The sequence below is a fragment of the Jaculus jaculus genome, chromosome 1 (assembly GCF_020740685.1).
Source record: "Jaculus jaculus isolate mJacJac1 chromosome 1, mJacJac1.mat.Y.cur, whole genome shotgun sequence".
Classification (NCBI taxonomy): Eukaryota; Metazoa; Chordata; class Mammalia; order Rodentia; family Dipodidae; genus Jaculus; species Jaculus jaculus.
The window spans coordinates 43,996,665-44,019,693 of record NC_059102.1 but is presented as its reverse complement, the minus strand read 5'-3'; the positions used below and the strand labels follow the sequence as shown (position 1 = coordinate 44,019,693).

Here is a 23,029-nt window from a genome sequence, read left to right as displayed (position 1 = left end):
TTCAAGCCCAGGCTGACCTGGAATTCACTATGTAGTCTCAGAGTGGCCTCAAGCTCATGGTGATCCTCCTCTCTGTCTCCCAGGTGCTGGGATTAAGGCCACCACACCCTGATAAAGAATTCTTGAAAATAAACTGTCTTCATTTTCTGTACTTTCCTGATAAATATCTTAGGATTTTTACAACTAATGTGTCAGAGGAGCTGTGTGCACCATTTAGACTTGATTATATTGAGGATGCACGAGTTATTCTGGTGACTGCAACAATGCCAAAAAAATGAGCCTAGAGTACAGTTGTGAGAATCTGAGAACCTGTAATTAACAAACAGGTTGCAGTGAACAAATTTCATGCTTACTGTATATTTGAATGTATATGGCAGCTTGGCTTAAAATTTTTAATGGAGCTTTTTTCAGTTTTTATCATCAGTTAGACATTATTGAATACCTGTTGTCCATTAGTATCATCCTGGATGTTCAGGTTACAAAGATACAGGCCATGACCATAAACTAGTTTATTGGGTTTATAAAATGCAGGTCCTTATATCCTGTCTCTTGACCCCCTTAGTACTGAGAGATGGAGCAGCCTCGAGTGGTAAACACTTGAGAGTGTATCGTTTGCTAATGCTGATTGTGCCAAACAGGTCATCTAAGCTCCATAGTCGGCTACAGCAGGTACAAAGGTAGATACTACTCAGCCTATCCATTCCATCAGTGCTTTTAAACCAACAGAATTCAAAACAGACGAGTATTCTTTTCTTTGTTCAAAGGAACCCCAACACGGGACTAGAGATAGAGCTTAATGGCATAATGCCTCTCTAGCATCTATGTGAGGCTCTGGTCTCAATCTCAGCCCTGTAAAAAGAAAACCCAGACATTGAGATGTTTGCTTAACCTTTTAAATATAACATTGTTCATCATCACATCCATTAGCAGACAAAGTCTAGCCAGTGTATTTAATAACATCATCTGATACATGGCATTTTCAGGCCTTATCTAAAAGTGGTACTTGTAAATGTTTTTACAGTAGAAAGTCCTTCAAGAGTAAAGTTAAGTAAAAATAAAGGAGTTAAATAAGCTCTTGGTTGGAAACACAAGTGTTCTTAAGTAAAGTTGATTATGTATAGTCCTTGATTAATGCTGCAATTTAAATTATTTAGCATTGTGCTGCTGCATCCCCATCTCCCAAAAGAAAGCAAATCTGTGAAATGTTGCTAAGAAAAGGAGCAAACATCAATGAAAAGACTAAAGAGTAAGTATACATTTAACAACCGTACATTATTGGTATTTTGTTTTGGGGAAAATATACTCATTGTCTGGCTGACGTTTTCTTTTAAGATTCTTGACTCCTCTGCACGTGGCATCTGAGAAAGCTCACAATGATGTTGTTGAAGTCGTGGTGAAACATGAAGCAAAGGTATACTGCATTTCTGCTAATCTTGGGTAATCCAGTGAGTTATGTTCTACTTAGTGGATGAAATACTAGATTCCTTACAGTGTTGTGTTTTCCATCCATCCATGTATCCATCAATCATTACACATAAAACCAATCCTGCAGCTTTCTTTTTCTGAATCTGTTTTGTTATTGTAGTTACTGGTTGTTAGGAAGGTTATTTATTCACATATTACACTATCCTGTGTGTCTGTTCTTCTCCATTTCTTCTCACCTACATCTCACTCATCATTTATTCTTAAAAACTTTGTCTAACAATACATACATACTTCAGAATAATACCCAGCTTAGAGACATACTGATTCTGACTAATCTTACTCTAGTTTTCTTTGCTTACTCATATATGCTATTCCTTGGTTACCATGATAATTTACTTTCTTACCAGCAACAGTCTTTGTGTCTTCTGTCATTTCCGTAACTAAGCAATGACCCTGAAGTGAAGGAAATAAATATTTGACTAAATACATATACCCATGTTGATAAATTGACATTTAACTTGTCCTTTTTTTTGACATTTTGTACACAAAGCATTTTATGCTATGAATAGTTATATCCATGAAGGTTGTAAATCACTATTTCTTACATGCTCCTTAGTAAAAGATCGCAGAGATAACAGTCATCTAGTTAAGCAGTTCTTAGCTTAAGCCAAAGATCTTTGCTATCTTCAAATAAAATCTTTAGTAGCTATTCAGTATATAATAGAAAAAAATGGAGCTGCTCTAGATAAAGGTGTAAGAAAAGGACAGATAGACCCTTGAGTGGCCTCTGAGACCTTTTTCTATCCCAGTTTTACAAACTTGTTTTCTTGTCTGTCCTTCCTTGGTTTCTAGTTACTCAAGAAACCACTTAGAATTTTTTTTTTATTTCTTTTTCTGTTACCTTTAATGTCCTACTTTCTCTTTGGTTTGGGGGAGTTCTTGATAATGTATAATTGTGATTTTTCCCATTGTAAAATCTTGAATAAAATAAAGTTTATTTCTTCTTGACTGCTTGGCATCTCATTTGTCTCTGCTCTGTACCTTTTCGTTGATTGCTGTTTTCTTACATGTGGTACATTACTTGAAGAGTGTCATGTGCATATTAAAGTTGAGTTGTGAAACTCAAACAATCAGAGACTGATCACTTACTTTTGTCCAGGACTGAGAGATTCCCAAAATCCCAGGACTTCCAGTGGTAGGATCAAGGGAGTCCGAAGCAAGCCAGAACAAGTTGTTTGAGTACCATTTTGTGTTAATTCTTACCCAAAATGGTACCCAACAAAAGCTTTAAAGTTTTCACTAAAATGAGATTGGGTGTGTGAATACCTTAAATGCCCTGAGCATTTTTTTAATGTTTGTTTATTAGAGAGAGTGAGATGGGCATGACAGGGCCTCCAACCAGTGCAAACAAACTGCAGACAAATGTGCCACCTTGTGTATCTGGTTTACATGGGTCCTGGGGAGTTGAACCTGGGTCCTTAGGCTTCTCAGACAAGTACCTTAACTGGTAAGCCATCTTTCCAGCCCACCTGAGCATTTAAAATAGATTTTTCCACATCTGCGTGGAGACTAGATACTCATACTTTTATGTTCACTAAAGAGGTGTTGCTTGTATTCCTCTTCAGACACACACTGGTTCCATTAATACAGATTGGCCAGTGTCCAAAACCCATTGGTGAACATAAGATTGCTTATTGAGGAATTTAATTCTTGGTTATGTTTTGGAGAATTATTGCTGTGATAGGGAAGCAGAGGTATGAAGGTGTGTGAAGAATTTCAAAGATATAGCTGAATTACAAGTATTTTACCCAAAAAATTATTATATTCCCAATACCCAGATACTATCAGTAATATTTTACAGAGTTATATTATCGATCATTATATTTTATTGTGGACACATGTCAGAGTAACTTGCAGCTTATTGTATGCCAACCCCTAAATACTTATACACATTAAGTAGTTTTTCTTTAGTTAAAAAATTTACATGGGGTAAAATGCACAGATACTCAATGTTTGTTCATTAGCTGAATGTTGACAGATAAATCTTTGCAACCAAAACCTGTTAAAAGAACATGGGCTAGGGTGCAGGGTAGCTCAGTCTCAGCAGCATGCACATATAACCTGCATAAAGCCCTGAGTACGATCAGTGGTCTATCCCAGATCATCTCTACCTCTAGAAGTAGCAGCCATTTTAATTTCATTTTTTCGAGAGTGACAGATAGAGGCAGAGAGAGAGAGAATGGGTGCACCAGGGCCTCCAGCCACCTCAAATGAACTCCAGACGCATGCATCCCCTTGTGCTTCTGGCTAATGTGGGTCCTGGGGAGTCGAGCCTCAAACAGGTGTCCTTAGGCTACACAGGCAAGCGCTTAACTGCTAAGCCATCTCTCCAGCCCCAGTATAATATTTTGGAAATCCAACAATGTATCAGTAGTTGTTCCATGGTATTTGCTGACAAATATCCCATTGTGTGAATATGCAACATACTTACAAAGATGATAGTTTTCATGTAAATGCCTTAGTGGTAAACATAACTTACATGACTGTACATTTTTAACTCAAAGTTGGGTCTAGCTTATGATATTGATATTCAAGAATTGGTGGAATTTGTGCTCTAAATATGAGCAAAAAATGCTTCTTTGGTGTTTGGTATTGTGCCTTTGGTTTCTTTAAAAAGTGATTGAGACTTTTAGTAGCAAGTGTTAAGTGCACTGCAGGCTAACTTTAGTGTTTACATATTTTTAGGTGAATGCTTTGGATAACCTTGGTCAGACGTCACTACACAGAGCTGCACATTGTGGTCATCTCCAGACCTGCCGCCTACTCCTGAGCTATGGGTGCGACCCTAACATCGTGTCCCTTCAGGGCTGCACTGCCTTGCAGATGGGGAATGAAAACGTGCAGCAGCTACTTCAAGGTGCCAAACTCTTCCATGACATGAACGTTACTATACTAGCATTGAACATTTTTTCCATCAGGTGCTGTGTGTAGGAGAAAAATTTTGACAAATGTTGGCATTCTTAACTGATGTCATTAAATCATAATTGCAACTTTGTTTGCCCAATTTCTCTGAATAAATAGATGACTAGAAGACTCACGGTTTTGTTAAAGAAACTTTTTTTTTTTTTCAAGGTAGGGTCTCACTGTAGCCCAGGCGGACCTGGAATTCACTATGTAGTCTCAGGGTGGCCTCAAACTCATGGCAATCCTCCTACCTCTGCCTCCCGAGTACTGGGATTAAAGGCGTGTGCCACCATGCTCAGCAAGGAAACTTTTTTTCTTTTAATATTTTATTTATTTATTTATTTGACAGAGAGAGAGAGAGAGAGAGAGAGCATGGGTGCACCAGGGCCTCCAGCCACTACAGACAAACTCCAGACGCATGCACCCCATTGTGCATCTGGCTAACATGGGTCCTGGGGAATTGAACCTGGGTCCTTTAGTCCTTTAGTTTTGCAGGCAAACACCTTAAGTGCTAAATCATCCCTCCAGCCCAAGGAAACCTTTCTAAAGAATGGGAAACTTGGGTTGTAGGGATCCCTTAGTGGTTAAGGCACTTGCCTGCAAAGCCAAAGGATCCAGGTTTGATTCCCCAGTACCCACCTAAGCCAGATGCACAAGATGGCACATGCATCTGGAATTTGTTTGCACTGGCTGGAGGCCCTAGTGTGCCCATTCTTTCCTTCCCTCCTATCTCCCTTCCCCCCTCCCCCAATAAATAAACATTTTTTAAAATAATGAGAAACTTGAAAGGTCTTGGCTCTGGGAAGATTGCTCAGTGGTTAAAGGAGCCTGCTTGCAAAGCCTGCCAACCTGGGTTCAGTTCCCAAGCCACCCACGTAAACTGGATACAGAAAGGGATGCGAGCACCTGGTGTTTGCAGCAGCAAGAGGTATACAGACACATGATCAACTAAATAATTTTTTAAATGATCTTTTGGAAACATAATCTTAGTGATACTGGTCCTGCTTTATTCCTTTTTATATGCATATCTAAGCTATGCTGAGTCATGCAAGTGAACTGAAGTGTGATTTACTAAAATGTTTAACAGCCAGGTGTGGGAGTGCATATCAGTTTCCAGCACTTGGGAGACTGAGGCAGCAGGAACACAAGTACTAGCCACATAATAAGACCCTGTCTTCACCCTATTCAGCTATTGAATGTTCCTGTATTTGTCACATGTTTAAATGTTTATTAGATAAACACACATTTGGCATAGATTAAACACTTCAACCTAGAAATCTGCTTTCATAAATTTTAAGTTATCTTTTTCTAGATTTGTAGGTTTTATTAGAATCTATTACAGTAGTACCTTTGAGATCTCAAAACTTAAAAGAATTATAATGTCAAGCCCTTTTTTTTTTTTTTTTACATCATCTGTGATGATGTTTCAGGCCAGTGGTCTGGGAACCACAAACTACATTCTAAGGTTGTTTTACCCTCCCACTAAGAGTATATGAAAAGGCTTGTTAAGTCAACACTGAGTATAATGGTTCTTAATATGTAACTTGACTGAATATTCAGTTAGGGAGTTAACAGGAAAAAAGTGCTTTTTTTAGTGTAGAATATAAGAATATGGTCAATATAGCCCACATTTTATTTCTAGCAGGTACAAAACAGTATTATTTAATATTATTTCTGATGGTAAGCTAAAACATTCTTGTAAAATACATGCTAAAGATATATTTTTTTTGAGGCAGGGTCTCAATGTAGCCCAGGCTAGCCTCAAACTTGCTGTGTAGCCAAGAGTAACTGTGAACTCCATATTCTACTTCCGTCCCCTGTGTGCTGAGATTATAGGTGTGCACCCACCACCACTCCCAGCTCAGTGTGTGTTCTTTTAAAATGCCTGCTATAGTATCAATCTTGCCATTTTGTGCTTTGCTTTACAACTTTGCTTAATGCTGTGTTTGCTGTTTTTCCAAATCATTCTCTTTTTTGGTTATGCCTTTGATGTACTATTCTATTCTACAATACTGACATGCTTACTGTTTTCTTGTCTAGTTCTTTTAAGGTTTGATTTTATTTTATTTTTGTTTGGGGGTGTTGGTTTAATTTTTTTATATTTTATGATTAATCTATCTGGAGTTTATCTTCTTAGAGATGCTCCCTTCTTCCTTTTCTGATTTTTGTTTGTTTGTTTGTTTTTGAGGTAGGATCTCTTGCCCGGCCAGACCTCTAATTAATTAACAGAGATCCTCCTACCTGTTGTAGTCAGGTTTGCATTGCTGGTAGAAATCACCCAACCAAGAGCAGCTTTTTTTGGGGGAAAAAAGGTGTATTTTGGCTTACAGGCTGGAGGGGGAAGCTCCACTATGGCAGGAAAACTGATGGCATGAGCAGAGCGTGGACATCGCCCCTGGCCAACATAAGGTGGACAATAGCAACAGGGAAGTGCGCCAAACACTGGCTATAACACCCATAAGCTCATCCCCAGCAATGCCCTCCCTCCAGGAGGCATTAATTCCCAAATCTCCATCAGCTGGGAACCTAGTATTCAGAACACCTAAGTTTATGGGGACACCTGAATCAAACCACCACACCAGTGTTGGGATTAAAGATATGCACCACCATGCCTGGTTCCTTTTCTGAACTTGTTTTTTCTTCAAGGTAGGCTCTCACTCTAGCTCAGGCTGACCTGGAATTCACTATGTATTCTCAGGGTGGCTTCGAACTCATGGTGATCCTCCTACCTCTGCCTCCCAAGTGCTGGGATTAAAGGTGTGTGCCACCACACCCGGCCTTTTTCTGAAATTTTAATTGAGCCGTAAAACAGTTTCAAACCTGGCCAGTTTCATATACAGGTCAGCTTTCATGGTCCATTATATGTATTGAATTACATTTTATAATTATCAATATTACTTTGTTCATTTGTGTTATGTTTCAAGAAAGTTTTGCCGGGCATGGTGGCACACGCCTTTAATCCCAGCACTTGGGAGGCAGAGATAGGAAGATCATCGTGAGTTTGAGGCCACCCTGAGAATACACAGTGAATTCCAGGTCAGCCTGAGCTAGAGTGAGACCCTACCTTGAAAAAAAAAAAAAGTTTTAATAACGTTAGTTTTTTTCCCCACTATTGTGGAGATTTTGTATATAATCTAGTGAAATGTTTTTTAAAAAAAATAAAACACACTTAAAAGATCCCTTAGCCGAACATGGTAACACCCACCTTTTTTTTATTTTTCAAGGTAGGGTTTTACTCTGACCCAGGCTGACCTGGAATTCACTTTGTAGTCTCAGGGTGGCCTTGAACTCATGGCGATCCTCTTACCTCTGCCTGCTATACATGCCCTGCAGGTATCACCCACTTTTAATCCCCAGTACTCAAGAGAGTGAACTGGGAGGATCATTGAGGGTTACAGGGCAAGGCTGGGGTTGTGAGGTCCAGATCAGTTTTGGGTAAAAGGAGATTCCAGGATTCCTCAAAGCTTGGTCTCTTTCTGCATAGAAGTTTAATCAACCTTTCCCTCTCCTTTTAGAGGGTATCTCATTGGGCAATTCAGAAGCAGACAGACAACTGCTAGAAGCTGCAAAAGCTGGTGATGTAGAAACTGTGAAGGTAAGATAGATTCTTAATACTTTTATTAACCTTTGGGTTTTAATTTTATGAATCTATTCAGTGGTTTTGCTTAAGAGTTTTATATATGCTTTAAAAGGATAAGTTTTTCTGCAAATAAGGGTCACTGAGTAATAAAAGGGGAAAAAACACCTTTAAGTTTACATATGTTAGAATAAATAATGTTCACAGGTTTTTGGGGGTTTGTTTGTCTATTACAGGCCGACCTGTAACTTACTTTGTAGTCTCAGGCTGTCCTAAAATTCAGAGATCCTCCTGCCTCTGCCTCTGCCTCTGCCTCTGCCTCCCAAATGCTAGGATTAAAGACATGTTCCACCATTCCCAGTCTCAATTACTATTTCCATGTGACATAAAACAAATGGGGAAAATCTGGGCGTGGTGGGGCACACCTTTAATCCCAGCATTTGGGAGGCAGAGGTAGGTGGATTGCCATGAGTTCGAGGCCACCCTGAGAATACAGAGTGAATTACAGGTCAGCCTAGAGTGAAACCCTACCTCAAAAAAAAAGGGGGCGGGGGAGCTAGGAAGTTAGTTTTCTGGCTGAAAGCACTTGCCACACGCATAAGGGCCTAAGATCACCTGAGTTCCCTAAGAAAGACATTTCGCAGTCTGTAACCTAAGTCCTTGGGGGAGCAGAGGCTGGAAAATGACTGGAGCCCCTGAAAACCACAGCTCCACATTCAGAGAAAGAATCCCTCTTAAGGAAGCACTCAGATAGATAGGAGAACACCCAGTGTTCTCTAGCCTCTATGTATCTACAAGCATATCTGTACGTAACTGCGTAGCCACATGAAGTACACATGTGGGGGGACCAGAAGAGAAAAAACTCTTAAGAATACATACATATAGAGAGATAGGAGGAGGACACCCCTTGTTCTGTATACCTATACCTGTAAGGATCCATTATTTATACAGTCTTGCAACTTTTCAGAGCCACTGTCTGTTCATTTGTTCATCTGAATTGAACTTTGTTTTTCCCCTCAGAACAATAATTTTTGCTCTTGTCTGGCTCATCTCCTATAACAGTCTTGCTCAGAATAATCTCAAATTGTTTGGACTTTAACCATATAAATCCATATAATGTCTTAATGACTTACTTCAGTTAGTTCAGTTACCTACAGAAATTGAATATCCAGGTAAATAACTCAAAAACCTAAGTGTGCCAGGTGTGGTGGCACATGCCTTTAATCCCAGCAGTTGGGGGAGACAGGTAGGAGGATGGTTATGAATTTGAGGACACCCTGAGACTACAGAGTGAAAAGACTGAGACTGTCACAATTCAAATAATATAAACTAGAATTTAATTTAGCTTGGCATTTTCATAAGTAATTCTTCACTGATGCAATAATGTATTAATTTTTGAAATTAGTAGGAAAGAGAACCCTTCTACTTTTTCCTTGAGAGACTTCCCCCCCCAGGAGGGGTCTCGCTCTAGACCAGGCTGACTTGGAACTTACTATGGAGTCTCAGAGGGTGATCTTGAATTCATAGATCCTGCTACCTCTGCCTCCCAAGTGCTGGGATTAAAGGTGTGTGCCACCATGACCAGTTGCTGAAAGACATTTCAACACTACAGATTGTGGAAATGGCTCATCAGTTAAAGGCACTTGTTTACAAAGCCTGGTGGCCTAGTTTTAATTCCCTAGCACCCACATAAATCCAGATACAACAAATAATGCATGTTTTAGTGTCTGTTTGCAACATTAAGAAACCCTGGCACCCTGACACACATTACACACACACTGCAAATAAATTAAAAGTTTTAAAAAAAAAAAAAAGGCAAAAAAACCATAAGGTCTATGCTGGTCCAAGTTGAAAAGGCACTCTCGGGTAATAAATAAAAAGGTAGAGGTAGGAGGATCGCAATGAGTTCGAGGCTACCCTGAGATTCCATAGTGAATTCCAGGCCAGCCTGGGCTAGAGTGAAATCCAACCTCGAAAAACCAAAAAAAAAAAAAGAAAGAAAGAAAGAAAGAAAAAAGAGTATTTTGAATGTTACATATTTTTAAGTGATGCATGTGTGGTTAGGTGGGTGGGCTTGTGTTCGTGCTTATTTACTTATGGGTTCACCAGAGCCTCTTAACACTGAAATGAGGCCACCAGGCACTTGAGCCACTATTTGTCTCCAGCTGAATGTGAGTGCTGGAGAACTGAACCCAGGCAGGCAAGGCTTTTTAACTGCTGAGCAATCTCCCCAGTACTTTGAATGTTACTTTTGGGTGAATCTTTCTCAACTAGGCTTACTCCACTGAACCGAAAAAACACAGGAAGTTATTTGACTTATTTTCTCATTTTGATTTATTTGAGAGAAAATAAGTGTGTTTACTACTGCAAACCAACTCTGGACTCGTGCCTTGCTTATTTTCTTTTTTTAAAAAGTGTATTTCAAAAAAAAAAAAAAGTGTATTTCATTTATGTGCTGGAGAAAGAGATAGGGCACGCCAGGGCCTGTAACCACTAGCCACTACAAACTCCAGACTTATGTGCCACCTTGTGCATCTGGATTCGCATGAGTACTGGGGAATTGAACCTAGGTCCTTTGGCTCTGCTGACAAGTGCATTAATTACTAAGCCATCTCTCAAACCCCTGTTTTCTTAATTATTTCAAGAATTGAACATAACCAGTAGCATTCTGTTAGTTAATTGATTACATATAGCATGTGATACTTCCTGTAAGTGTGGTTCCTTGTCCACTGACATCACTTAGAAACTTGTAGAAATGCAAGTTTACAGGTCTTAGTGGTTAAGGCATATGCCTGCAAAGCCAAAGGACCCAGGTTCAGTTCCCCAGAACCCACGTTAGCCAGATGCACAAGGGAGCCCATGCATCTGAAGTCTGTTTGCAGTGGCTAGAAGTCCTGATACGCCCATTCATATTCTCTCTCTCTTTCTGTTTCTGTCTCTCCCTCTTTCTCTGTCAAATAAATAAAAATTTAAAATATTAAAAGAAATGGAAATTTACTAGCCCCAGACACATTGAATTCGTATTTGGAAATAGGACCCAGTACACATCAAAGTTGATAACCATTGGAATAGAGCAATACTTCTCAAATTTTAATGTGCCTAAAGATCAGCTAGGAATCTTACTAAAATGCAAGTTTGTTGTGGGGTGGACTAGCCTTAGACTCAAAATCCTGCCTCCACCTCTCAAGTCCTGGGATTGTAGGCAGCACCACCACACCTGGCTTAAGATAAGATTCTAAGGGCTTAGGGAGGTGGTTCAGTTGGTAAACTGCTTGCTGTGCAAGCATAAAGATCTGAATTTGTATCACCAGTGGCCACATAAAATGTGGTGGCACACATTTATGATATTGGCACTGGTGGGGGGGGTGAAGGCAACAGTTGGTTACTAGGTTCAGTAAGAGTGGTAGAGGAAGACACCTATATCAACATTTGGCCTCTACATGCCAAAAAATAATGTAGATTCCAACTCTTCAGATAGGGGTATAGCACTCCACAGTGCTGCTTTTATTACTGTGATCTAGTATCCACTGTATATATTTGCCACAGAATGGAAATTACAATTGCCAAAATTTTCTTTATGTAAATTGTAGTTTACCTTACTACCTTTAGAAAAAATAGAAGATTCATGCATAGATGAAAGCACCAGGAGGATTCTCAGTAAATGATAAAGTAGGAATAGTTTTGAGGATATTGATTTAATGAGGCAGAAAATAAGTCGGGCATTTGACATTTCTACTATATGAGTTGAAATGAGAGTCTCTAGCATCATGTGTATGCTGTGTTCAATCCTACAGAAACTGTGTACTGTTCAGAGTGTCAACTGTAGAGACATTGAAGGACGTCAGTCTACACCACTTCATTTTGCAGCTGGGTATAACAGGGTGTCTGTAGTGGAGTATCTGCTACAGCATGGAGCTGATGTGCATGCTAAAGATAAAGGGTAAGTAACAGCTGCTGTGCCTCTTTCCTTATATTATAGGACCCTTTAATTATTTTTTGTTTGTTTGTTTTTATTAAAGAGAAAGGGGAGAGAGAATAGGTGCACCAGAGCCTCTGGCAGCTGCAAACGAATTCCAGATGCATTTTCCACCATGTGCATCTGGCTTACTTAGGTTCTAGGGAATTGAACCTGGGTCCTTAGGCTTCACAGGCAAGTGACTTAACTGCTAAGCCATCTCTCCAGCCCTATATGACTCTTTAAAAGAAAAGTGTGAAGCCGGGCATGGTGGTTCACGCTGTTAATCCCAGTACTCAGGAGGCAGAGGTAGGAGGATCACCATGAATTCCAGGTCAGTCTGGGCTTTAATGAGACCCTATCTTGGGGGACAGGGGGAGTATGAAGCTAGGTGTGGTGGTGCACGCCTTTAATCCCAGCACTTGAGAGGCAGAGGTAGGAGGATTGTCATGAGTTCAAGGCCACCTGAGATTACATAGTAAATTCTAGGTCAGCCTGGGCTAGTGCAAAATCATACCTCAAAAAATCCCCAAAAAAGTAAAGTATGAAAAGATTTTTCTGTTAACTCTTAAGACCCTTTTTTAAAGATAATCTATTTGCTAACATTGATTTAAATATAGCTTCATAATTTATATTTTATACCGGATATGTTGGCACACACTTGTAATCACGGTACTTTGCAGGCTGAGGCAGGAGGGCTGTGAGCTTGAGGCCCCTCTGGGCTACAGTATGAGACCCTATTCCCTCTCCCCCTAAATACAAAAGAAAAGCTACAAGTAATGTTACATACCTATAATCCTAGCACTGCAGAGGTAGAGTGTTAAAAGTTTGAGGTCAGCCTGGGCTACAGTGTTGACACTGTCTAAAAAGGGGAAAAACCACAGTGGTTAGTGTGTACATTAAGACTAATGTGAGGGCTGGAGAAATGGCTTAGCGGTTAAGTGCTTTCCTGTGAAACAGTTTCGAGGGTCGATTCCCCAGAACCCATGTTAGCCAATTACACAAGGGAGCACACGCATCTGGGGTTCGTTTGCAGAGGCTGGAGACCCTGGAGTGCCCATTTCTCTTTCTCTGTCGCTTTCAAATAAATAAAAAATGAACAACAAAAAAAAATTAGGGCTGGAGGGATGGCTTAGTGGTTAAGGCATTTGCCTGCAAAGCCAAAGGACTCAGTTATCCCAGGACCCACATTAGACAGATGCACAAGGGGTCGCATGCATCTGTAGTTCATTTGCAATGGCTGGAGTCCCTGTCCGCCCATTCTTTCTCTCCCCCCCCACTTCTCTGTCAAATAAAGAAATAAAAATAAAATGTTAACCAAAAAAAGACTAATGTCAAATGCCTTGTAATGACCAAGGAGATGCATTGTTATGGTATTGATTTTTGTTTGTTTGGTTGGTTGGTTTGGTTTGGTTTGGTTTTTTGGTGGCCTCAAACTCATGGTGATCCTCCTACTTCTGCCTCCCAAGTGCTGGGATTAAAGATGTGTGCAATCAGTGGTACTGATTTGAATGTGATAAATTTTTCAATATTCATTGAGTGTTCAAAATTTTCAGATTTATCTTGAAATCATGTTTTTGTTAAAAATACACCATGTTGCTAGGCGTGGTGGCACACACCTCAGGAGACAGAGGTAGGAGGATCACCCTGAGTTCAAGGCTACCCTAAGAGTCCATGGTGAATTCCAGGTCAGCCTGGGCTTGAGTGAAACCTTACCTCGAAAAAAAAAAAAAAGATACACCATGCTAGCCGGGCATGGTGTCACACACCTATAATCCCAGCACTTGGAAGGCAGAAGTAGGAGGACCACCATGAGTTTGAGGCTACCCTGAGACTACATAGTGAATTCCTGGTCAGCCTGAGATAGAGTCAGACTTTATCTAAAAAAACAAAAATAAAAATACACCATGCTAAATGTTGAGTCTGTACATGAATGTTTTCATATTCTCTGAATTCAAAATTTTTGAAATCTCCCAAAAAACCTATTTCTCTTTTTTTAACTTTATTAACAATTTCCATGAGTGTAGACAGAATACTATGATGATAATCCCTTTCTACCACTCCCTTCTTCCCCCTCTCAAATCCACCTTCCACTGAATCCCTTCTTCTTTCTAACTAGTCTTTTCTAGTTGTGAATTCTAGTTCTTTCTAGTCTTTTCTTGATGTCATCTTTTTTGTTTTGTTTTGATTGTCAAGTTAGGGTCTTGCTGGAACACAGGCTGACCTGGAATTCACTATGTAGTCTCAGGGTGGCCTCGAACTCAGAGCAGTCCTCTTACCTCTGCCTCCCAAGTGCTAGGATTAAAGGTGTGCACCACCACCACCTTGGAAAAAAAACCAAAATTTTTTAATGTATAACTTTATGTACTTATTAGAGAGGGGCAGAGAGAGATAATGGGCACGCCAGGGCCTCCAGCTACTGCAAATGAACTCCAGGTGCATGTGCCACTTTGTGTGGCTATCTTTTGTGAGTACAGAGGAATCAAACCTGGGTCCTTAGGCTTCTCAGGCAAGTGCCTTAAGTGCTAAGCCATCTTTCCAGCCCTGATGTCATCTATTTTTTCTTCTTATGCAGATCTTTTAAATTCATTCATTTTGTTTATTTGAGAGAGAAAGAAGCCTCCTGAGTGCTGGGAATAAAGACATGGGCCACCATGCCTGGTGACCTTTAACATCTGATCCTCCTGCCTTTACCTCCTAAGTGTTGGGATTACAAACTCATTTCATTATGCCTGGTTTATGTGGTGCTAGGGGAAGAAGCCAGGGTTTCATGCATGTGAGGCAAACACTACTAACTGATCTACATCCCTAGCTTCCTATTTCTGCTTTCAAAAGATGTAAGTTCTATGAAGGACAATCAGCAGAATCTCTTGGGCAGTTCATGAAATGTCATTCATCAGTTATATGTAATCACTGAAATTAAATCATATTCTCTGGCTTTATTATTTACTTAACTTTCCTTTCAGAGGCCTTGTACCTTTGCATAATGCATGTTCTTATGGACATTATGAAGTTGCAGAACTTCTTGTTAAGCATGGAGCAGTAGTTAATGTAGCTGATTTATGGAAGTTTACACCTTTACATGAAGCTGCAGCAAAAGGAAAATATGAAATATGCAAACTTCTACTCCAGGTATGCTTAAGTATTTTGAACATGTGAATTATATAGAATATGTTATTTTTCAAATAACTTTAGGATTTACAAAAAAAAACTAGAAAAAGCCGGGTATGGTGGCGCACACCTTTAATCCCAACACTTGGGAGGCAGAGGTAGAAGGATTGCCATGAGTTCAAGGCCACCCTGAGATGACAGAGTTAATTCCAGGTCAGCCTGGACCAGAGTGAGATCCTACCTTGGGGGGAAAAAAAAAAAAAAAAAAAAAAATAGAAAGACAGTAGGAGACAAAGTATCTAATTGTATAGTTTCAGGGAAAAAATGCCATGAAAACTTTGATGTTTTAATTTGTAAGTATATTTTTACCACACCTAGGTTTATTTTTATATACATCAACTATCATCTGACAGTTCTGTGATTGCTATATGTATATTTCTTTTTATTAATTTAACTTCAAATTACTTGATAATTATGTAGTTTATAATTCTAGTTTCACAAATGATACCAATAGGTACTTTACAGGCTAGATTCATACTTCAGTTTGTGAAAGTTAAAAAATACAGCCATGCACTATATTGTAATAGTTTAATCTGTGGTGCTTGACGGTGTTCCCATAAATGTGCAAAATGTTTATTGCAGTTTTTCTATACTTAGATACACAAATACTGTTCTGTCAAAATTGCTATGGTAGTAGGGTGTGGTGACACATGCCAGCACTCGGGAGGCAGAGGTAGGAGAATTACTGCTGAGTTCAAGGCCACCCTGAGACTACATAGTGAATTCCAGGTCAGCCTGAGCTAGAGTAAGACCCTGCCTTGGGGGGGGAAAAATGCCTATGGTATTTAGTACAGTAACATGCTTTATAGGTTAGTAGCTTAGAAGCTACTTAGAAGCAATAAACTATGTCATACAGCCTAGATACAGAAGGTATCCAAGCTTGTGTAAATATATCGCTTTTTGCACAGTGATGAAATGATTCTCTTTGGTCTAGTTATATTGGCTATTTTCTCATTGATAAAAGACACACCTAAGCCAGTTCCTACTCCTTTTCTGTTTTTCACATGCCTAGCATGGTGCAGATCCTACAAAGAAAAACAGAGATGGTAATACTCCTTTGGATCTTGTTAAAGATGGTGATACAGATATCCAAGATCTACTTAGAGGAGATGCAGCTTTGCTAGATGCTGCCAAGAAGGGTTGTTTAGCAAGAGTGAAGAAGTTATCTTCACCTGATAATGTAAATTGCCGTGATACTCAAGGCCGACATTCTACACCTCTACACTTGGCAGGTAAGTGAATGCTGTTTCACAGATTTTGGGCTATTTGACCTCTTAGACCAGTACCTGAGTAAAATGTTCCCTGTAATTAAACTTTAAAAGATCAAATATTTTCAAGAGAGATTGAGAGTATGGGCATGCCAAGGCCTATTGCCACTATAAACAAACTCCAGATGCATGCACCACCTTGTGCATCTGGCTTACGTGGGTACTGGGAAATCAAACCTGGATTCTTAGGCTTTGCAAGCAAGAGCCTTAACTGCTAAGCCATCCCTCCAGCCCAAGACTGGGGCTTTTAAAGAGAGATTAAAGCTACTGGTACATGGAAAGTAGGATCTAGGAGATTGTGTAGGAAAACTTGAGAAAAACCCACACATGGTAGATTCAGAAACCAGAGGAAAATCATACATGTAATCAAAAAGAGAAGTTAACCCAAACTAAAAAGCAGAGAAAAGCAGAAAAACCATCCAAACGCAAAAAGTTTTATGCTCTTCCCCTGAGAAGGGGAAACTGCATTCATGTGTATCCTCATTGGTCTAGTGAAGAACGGTGTGGGCAGGCCACGTAGAGAAACCCAACTGAGGTGAGCAGGGCAGAATTGCAGAGATTGGGACAGGAAGAAGACAGAACCCTTTAAAGGCAAGAAGACAGGTGTCAGTGAATTTTAGAGGGCAGATCCCTGGGCCAGCCCATTGGGCAGTCTGCTGAGGTTGCATACTAGACTGAGCAGTAGGGAGCACTATACATGGGTCTTGATCAAAGGAGTTCCATCTGTGGGGTGGCATCTCACGGTTCTCTTTGAGCCTCAATTCATGAGACTGCCTTTTAAAAAGCTAGCTTTCTCCCATCCTACTTCAATGGGACATTTTTCTCCCAGAAGATAGTTTATTTATTTATTTATTTTAGTTTGTCAAAGTAGGGTCTCATTCTAGCCCAGACTGACCTGGAGTCCACTCTCCATTCTCAGGATGGCCTCGAACGCCAGGCTCCAGAAGATAAAATTTTAATAGACCCAGCTGGGTGTGGTGGTGCACACCTTTACTCCCAGCATTCAGGAGGCAGAGGTAGGAGGATCACCGAGTTTGAGGCCACGCTGAGACTACATAGTGAATTCCAGGTCAGCCTGGGTTAGAGCAAGACCCTACCTCAACCCCCCCCAAAATCATATTTATATAAAATTTCTTTTTAGTAATGTCTGTGCTTTATAAACACAGAGCTATATATGAATTATGCAACTGTTTTCACATTTACAAGTGAAAATAATGTTACTTCTTTTCTAAATTAGCTGGTTATAATAATTTAGAAGTTGCAGAGTATTTATTGCAACATGGAGCTGATGTGAATGCCCAAGACAAAGGAGGACTCATTCCTTTGCACAACGCGGCATCATATGGGGTAAGTTCTTCCTGTTACTTGACAAAATCTGTTTGATTTTCAAAATGAAAATCAATATCACATTTCATGTGGAATTTTAACTTGACTTTATTTCACAAAGAAATGCAAAATTACTGTAAGCTTGTTGTGTGGTCTAGCAATATATTTTCATTTGTTTATTACTTGTCTTTACATCTATCTCTTTATTTTCAGCAAGATACTGGTTTTATTTAGTTTTTGGTGCCCAGAAAACCACAAGGTATCACAGGAATATGTAGAGATTCAAGTACATGGTTCCTGGCTTCCAACAACTTTGAAGGATATAATTAGTATCTTGACCATTATCCGCAATACAGTTTGAATGTTGAAAAAAGCTGCTAGTTTACACATAAAGTTATAAATCGTTAAATTTGTATACCTTTATTGTCTTGTGGCTTTCCTAGGTCTCAAATATTGAAATAGCTACTATTTTTAAATAGTAATATTTAAGCAATTACCATAAGTTACATTGTTAGGAAGAAGCAGCTTTACTTGACATTTGTAGAGTAAGTTTGAAAATATAGAGGTAGGTACACAGATAGTTTAAGAACTAAAGCGTGATCAAATGTTCTGACTGTAACAGGAGTGTTTTCTTTTACAGCATGTAGATGTAGCAGCATTACTAATAAAGTACAATGCATGTGTTAATGCCACGGACAAATGGGCTTTCACACCTCTGCATGAAGCAGCCCAAAAGGGACGAACCCAGCTTTGTGCTTTATTGTTGGCCCATGGAGCTGATCCTACTCTCAAAAATCAGGAAGGACAAACACCTTTAGATTTAGTTTCAGTAAGTGTGGGCTCTTTGAAAAACGTTTTATTTTTCCCCCTTTAAAGTTCACATTGTATATATAGAGTAATGAATATGGCAAAATCTGGTTTTAGTCCAAATTTAATTTCAAGAATTCTTTGATATCATAATGTGATTAGTAAGTAATAGAATTATTATTAATGAGTTACTATATTATAAGAACTCTGAACTAGGAAAACACTAAAACTAATATTCATTGGGCAACAAAGAAGATCCAGGCTTCCATGAATGCTCTTGCAGTGCAAGATGGCATCTGTGAGTTTTACTAAATTCCCCAGCTAGCAACAATGCCTTGCAGGTGTGGTTGGGAGGCTTGCTACCAGGAGAGATTCTGTCTCCTTCCACTCTGCTTCCTTCCAAGTATGTAGGAGCCTCCATTGTAATTTCCCTGTCTGCTTCAGTGACGGTGTCAGGAGTGCCTCAACTGGTTTTCCCCTGCTTTTTTGAGACGGGATCTCATTATCTAGTCCTGACTGTGGTAGATCAAGGTAACATCACATTTACCCTGATCCTCCCTGCCTGCCTCTTAAGTGATGGGATTACAGGCATGAGCCACGACATCCTAGAAGGAACTTTTTGAGGTAGTAAGAAAGGATAGTCTTCTACTGAGACTCCATTGTTCCAAGCTATAATGAGAAACTGATTCAGTTTAATTGTGTTTGGGGGTTAGAGATTTCCCTCAGAGACTCGTAAATCAGTCATATTTGTAGCATGGTTTGTTTGGGGAAATGTCTTTACAGTTCCAAGCTTGTTTAAAAGCAAACTTGTAAAACTCATTCTACCCGTGTGTTGACTCACCAGATATAATTAAATGCCAAGTGAAGCAAAATGCTCTGGAGACCATGCATGAGCTTAAGAGTCAAACAGACCTGACCTTGAATTCCATCTTATACCACACTTAACAGTTATACAATTTTCCAAGATAACTAACTTCAAAGATTTAGATACATCATCTGTAAAAGGTAGAATATATCTGTTTTATAAGAGAACTAAGGGTCAGGCATGGTGGTGCACGCTTTTAATCCCAGCACTCGGGAGGCAGAGATAGGAGGATTACTATGAGTTTGAGTTTGAGGTCCCCCCTGAGACTACATAGTGAATTCCAGGTCAGCCTGGGCTAGAGTGAGATCCTACCTTGAAAAAAAGAGAGAGAACTGAACAGTGTAATAATTATTTTAAAGTCCTTGGCATGGTTTCAGGTACAGTAAAAAAAAGCCTACTACTTATGAATATACTATATACAGACTTTGAGTGCCAGGCGAATGTAGAACTTGAGGAGAAAGAGAAAGGTGAAAGCTGATATGACTATACATATAACTGAAAGTAAATGTGTTACTGATTTACTTCTTACTATAAGAATACTATATGTCACTGATAAATTAAAGCATTTCGCTAGTAAATTTAGGCTTTTTTCATTCTGGCATATTTAAAATGATTGAGAATAAATATATCACTGTTTTAACAAATAGAAACATAATTCTAAATGTTGACTTTCTGTGTAGGTTAAACTGCTTATTTCAAAGTAATTTATGTAATAGACTTTAAAACACCCCCCTTTTTAAGTTGGAATTTCAGTACCTTTTAATCATGTTATCAAAGTTGGAATTTTTTTCGTGCTTTGCCACATTTAACCAGTTGTATTTTGTGATCTAGAAAGGTCATTCTGAATTATGTTCTAAATAGCTGAGTGCCAATGTGTTTGCTTCACTTTTCAAATAATTTGTTAATGTCACATGATAACAAATCTGCATATGTGCTGGGGGTTTTTTTGTTTGTTTGTTTGTTTATTTGTTTTTTAGTGTGAGACAGCAAGAGTAGGAGGGAGAGAGACAGAATTGGTTCATCAGGGCCTCCAGCCACTGCAGTCAAACTCCACAGACACATGTACCACCTAGTGCACATGTGTGACCTTGCACACTTGGGTCTGGCTTACGTGGGACCTGGAGAGTTGAACATGGGTTCTTAGGCTTTGCAGGCAGGCACCTTGACCATCTCTCCAGCCCTGGTTTTGTTATATTTTTAACTGCCTCCTGTTATGTGGAGAATTGTAAAGCTTGCTTATGACAAATTTCATCTTCTTGAAATTTGCCCTAGGCAGATGATGTCAGTGCTCTCTTGACAGCAGCCATGCCTCCCTCTGCTCTGCCTTCATGCTATAAGCCACAAGTGCTCAATGGTGTGCGAAGTCCAGCAACCACTGCAGACACTCTGTCTTCAGGTCCATCCAGCCCCTCAAGCCTTTCTGCAGCCAGCAGTCTTGACAATCTCTCTGGGAGTTTCTCTGAACTGTCTTCAGTTGTTAGTTCAAGTGGAACAGAAGGTGCTTCCAGTCTGGAGAGAAAGGAAGGTGAGACTGGTTTTTTTTTTGGGGGGGGGGGGGCCTTCAGCTGCTACAAGTGAACTCCAGATGCATGCACCACCTGGTGCATCTGGCTTACGTGCATCCTGGGGAGTTAAACCTGGGTCCTTCAGCTTTGCAGGCAAGTGCCTTAACTGCTAAGCCATACCTCCAGCCCATTGTTTTAAAACAATATTTTATTTATTTATTTATTTATTTATTTTGACAGTTTGAGAGAGAAAGAGGCAGATAGAGAAAGAGAATGGGTGCTCCAGGGCCTCCAGCCACTGAAGATGAACTCCAGATGCACACACCACCTTGTGCATCTGCCTTGTGTGGGTCCTGGGGAATAGAACTTGGGCCCTTTAAGTTTCATGAGCAACATCTTAATTGCTAAATTCATCTCTCCAACCCAAGACTTTTTTTTTTTTAACATCATAATTGTATTATGATGTTTCTTGTCATTTAAAATGTTTGGAAGAAAAAAAATGTTTGGAAGAAAGTCTTTTTTTAAAGCCTTACATCAAGTTAACATAGCCTGAAATATAAGTTATTTTCCTTACATCATTAGTAGGAATCCTAATGAAACTCTTCTCCCAAGTTGAAAGTTGATGAGTATTTGGCCAGTGACCTACTCGTCATCTTATCCTGTGCTACAATATAAAACTTGTTTTCAAAAATCTTGTAAAGCCGGGCGTGGTGGCGCACGCCTTTAATCCCATTACTCGGGAGGCAGAGGTAGGAGGATTGCCGTGAGTTCAAGGCCACCCTGAGACTACAGAGTTAATTCCAGGTCAGCCTGAACCAGAGTGAGACCCTACCTCGAAAAGGGAAAAAAAAAAAAAAAATCTTGTTGTAAAGGAATTGAAAAGAAGATTGATTTTTAAAGATAAGAACAAAAAAAAGTTTAAAGTGAAAAAAAAGTGAAGCTTCTAACCAGAGAATGCCAGGGGACAATCCTCTAATTTGAAATTTATTGGATTATTGTTTATAATTTTTGGTGTTCTAGTCAGTATTCTATCCCCAAGTGGCTATAGATATTTTGCTTCACTGTTATTTTCTTTACATACATATTATGTTTTATTGACAACTTCCATAATTATAAATATTATCCCATAGTAATTCCCTCCCCCACTTTCCCCTTAGAAACTCTCCTTTCCTTCATATCCCCTCCCCCTCTCAATCAGTCTCTCTTTTATTTTGATGTCATGATCTTTTCTTTCTGTTCTGATGGTCTCGTGTAGGTAGTGTCAGGCACTGTGAGGTCATGGATATCCAGACGATTTTGTGTCTAGATGAGCATGTTGTAAGGAGTCCTGCCCTTACAACATGCAACCTTTCCTCTGACTGTTACATTCTTTCTGCCACCTCTTCTGCAATGAACCCTGAGCCATGGAAGGTGTGATTGAGATTTTTCAGTGCTGAGCACAATTCTGTCTCTTCTTCTCAAGGCTGTGGTACCTTCTGAGTCATTCCAAAAGAAAAGCTTCTGTAACCAAAAGTGAGAGTAGCATTAATATATGGGGTTGAACATTAAGAGAAGTGCTTACTGGGCAGTTTGGTGAGCATAGTAGATACTTTTAGCCAGACAGACAGCAGCAGATGTTACACTCCTAGGGCTCATGACTACCCCTGTTGTAGGTTTTTCATTATCAGGGCTATAGTCCCTCCCATGGAGCCGGCCTCCAGTCCAATTAAAGGGCAGTTGGTTTCCACCATAACAGATGTACCACTGTTGTACCAGTTGGTTCATTTGGCCTGAGTGGCCAAATCTAAGGCTTGCAATGTACACTGTTGAGTATCTTCACTGGTGCTTTCTCTCCCATTGAACTGCATGCAGCGTTGCTTTCTGTCAGCTGGTCTACATGGAGGAGGTTTTCAGCTCAGCTCTAGCAGGGTTTCTCTCACTGATATGTACAAGTGTATCACAAGGCAGTTGTTACAGTGTTGCTATACATTGTTCTGAAGTGAAATTTTCTTCTGGCTTCCCCTAGATCCAGGAGTGGATTTTAGCATAACTCAATTTGTAAGGAATCTTGGACTTGAGCACCTAATGGACATATTTGAGAGAGAACAGGTGAGTTGGTTAATTATATTGCTTGGCTTAATTTTATAAGAACTCAATGAATTTTTGAAACATAATTAAAATTGTTTA

At 39.6% G+C, this 23,029-nt stretch overlaps 1 protein-coding gene across 1 annotated transcript in view; it reads left to right on the top strand.

The window, feature by feature from the left end:
- Tnks2 (tankyrase 2) overlaps positions 1 to 23,029 on the top strand; it is a 72,393-nt gene that overhangs the window by 31,849 nt on the left and 17,515 nt on the right. Inside the window, exons 10-20 of the mRNA XM_045149657.1 lie at positions 1,155 to 1,246; positions 1,333 to 1,411; positions 4,171 to 4,342; positions 7,905 to 7,984; positions 11,761 to 11,906; positions 14,888 to 15,053; positions 16,105 to 16,324; positions 17,598 to 17,707; positions 18,327 to 18,515; positions 20,631 to 20,883; positions 22,869 to 22,951. Coding sequence (XP_045005592.1) covers positions 1,155 to 1,246; positions 1,333 to 1,411; positions 4,171 to 4,342; positions 7,905 to 7,984; positions 11,761 to 11,906; positions 14,888 to 15,053; positions 16,105 to 16,324; positions 17,598 to 17,707; positions 18,327 to 18,515; positions 20,631 to 20,883; positions 22,869 to 22,951 — 1,590 coding nt within the window. The remainder of the gene's footprint in view (positions 1 to 1,154; positions 1,247 to 1,332; positions 1,412 to 4,170; positions 4,343 to 7,904; positions 7,985 to 11,760; positions 11,907 to 14,887; positions 15,054 to 16,104; positions 16,325 to 17,597; positions 17,708 to 18,326; positions 18,516 to 20,630; positions 20,884 to 22,868; positions 22,952 to 23,029) is intronic.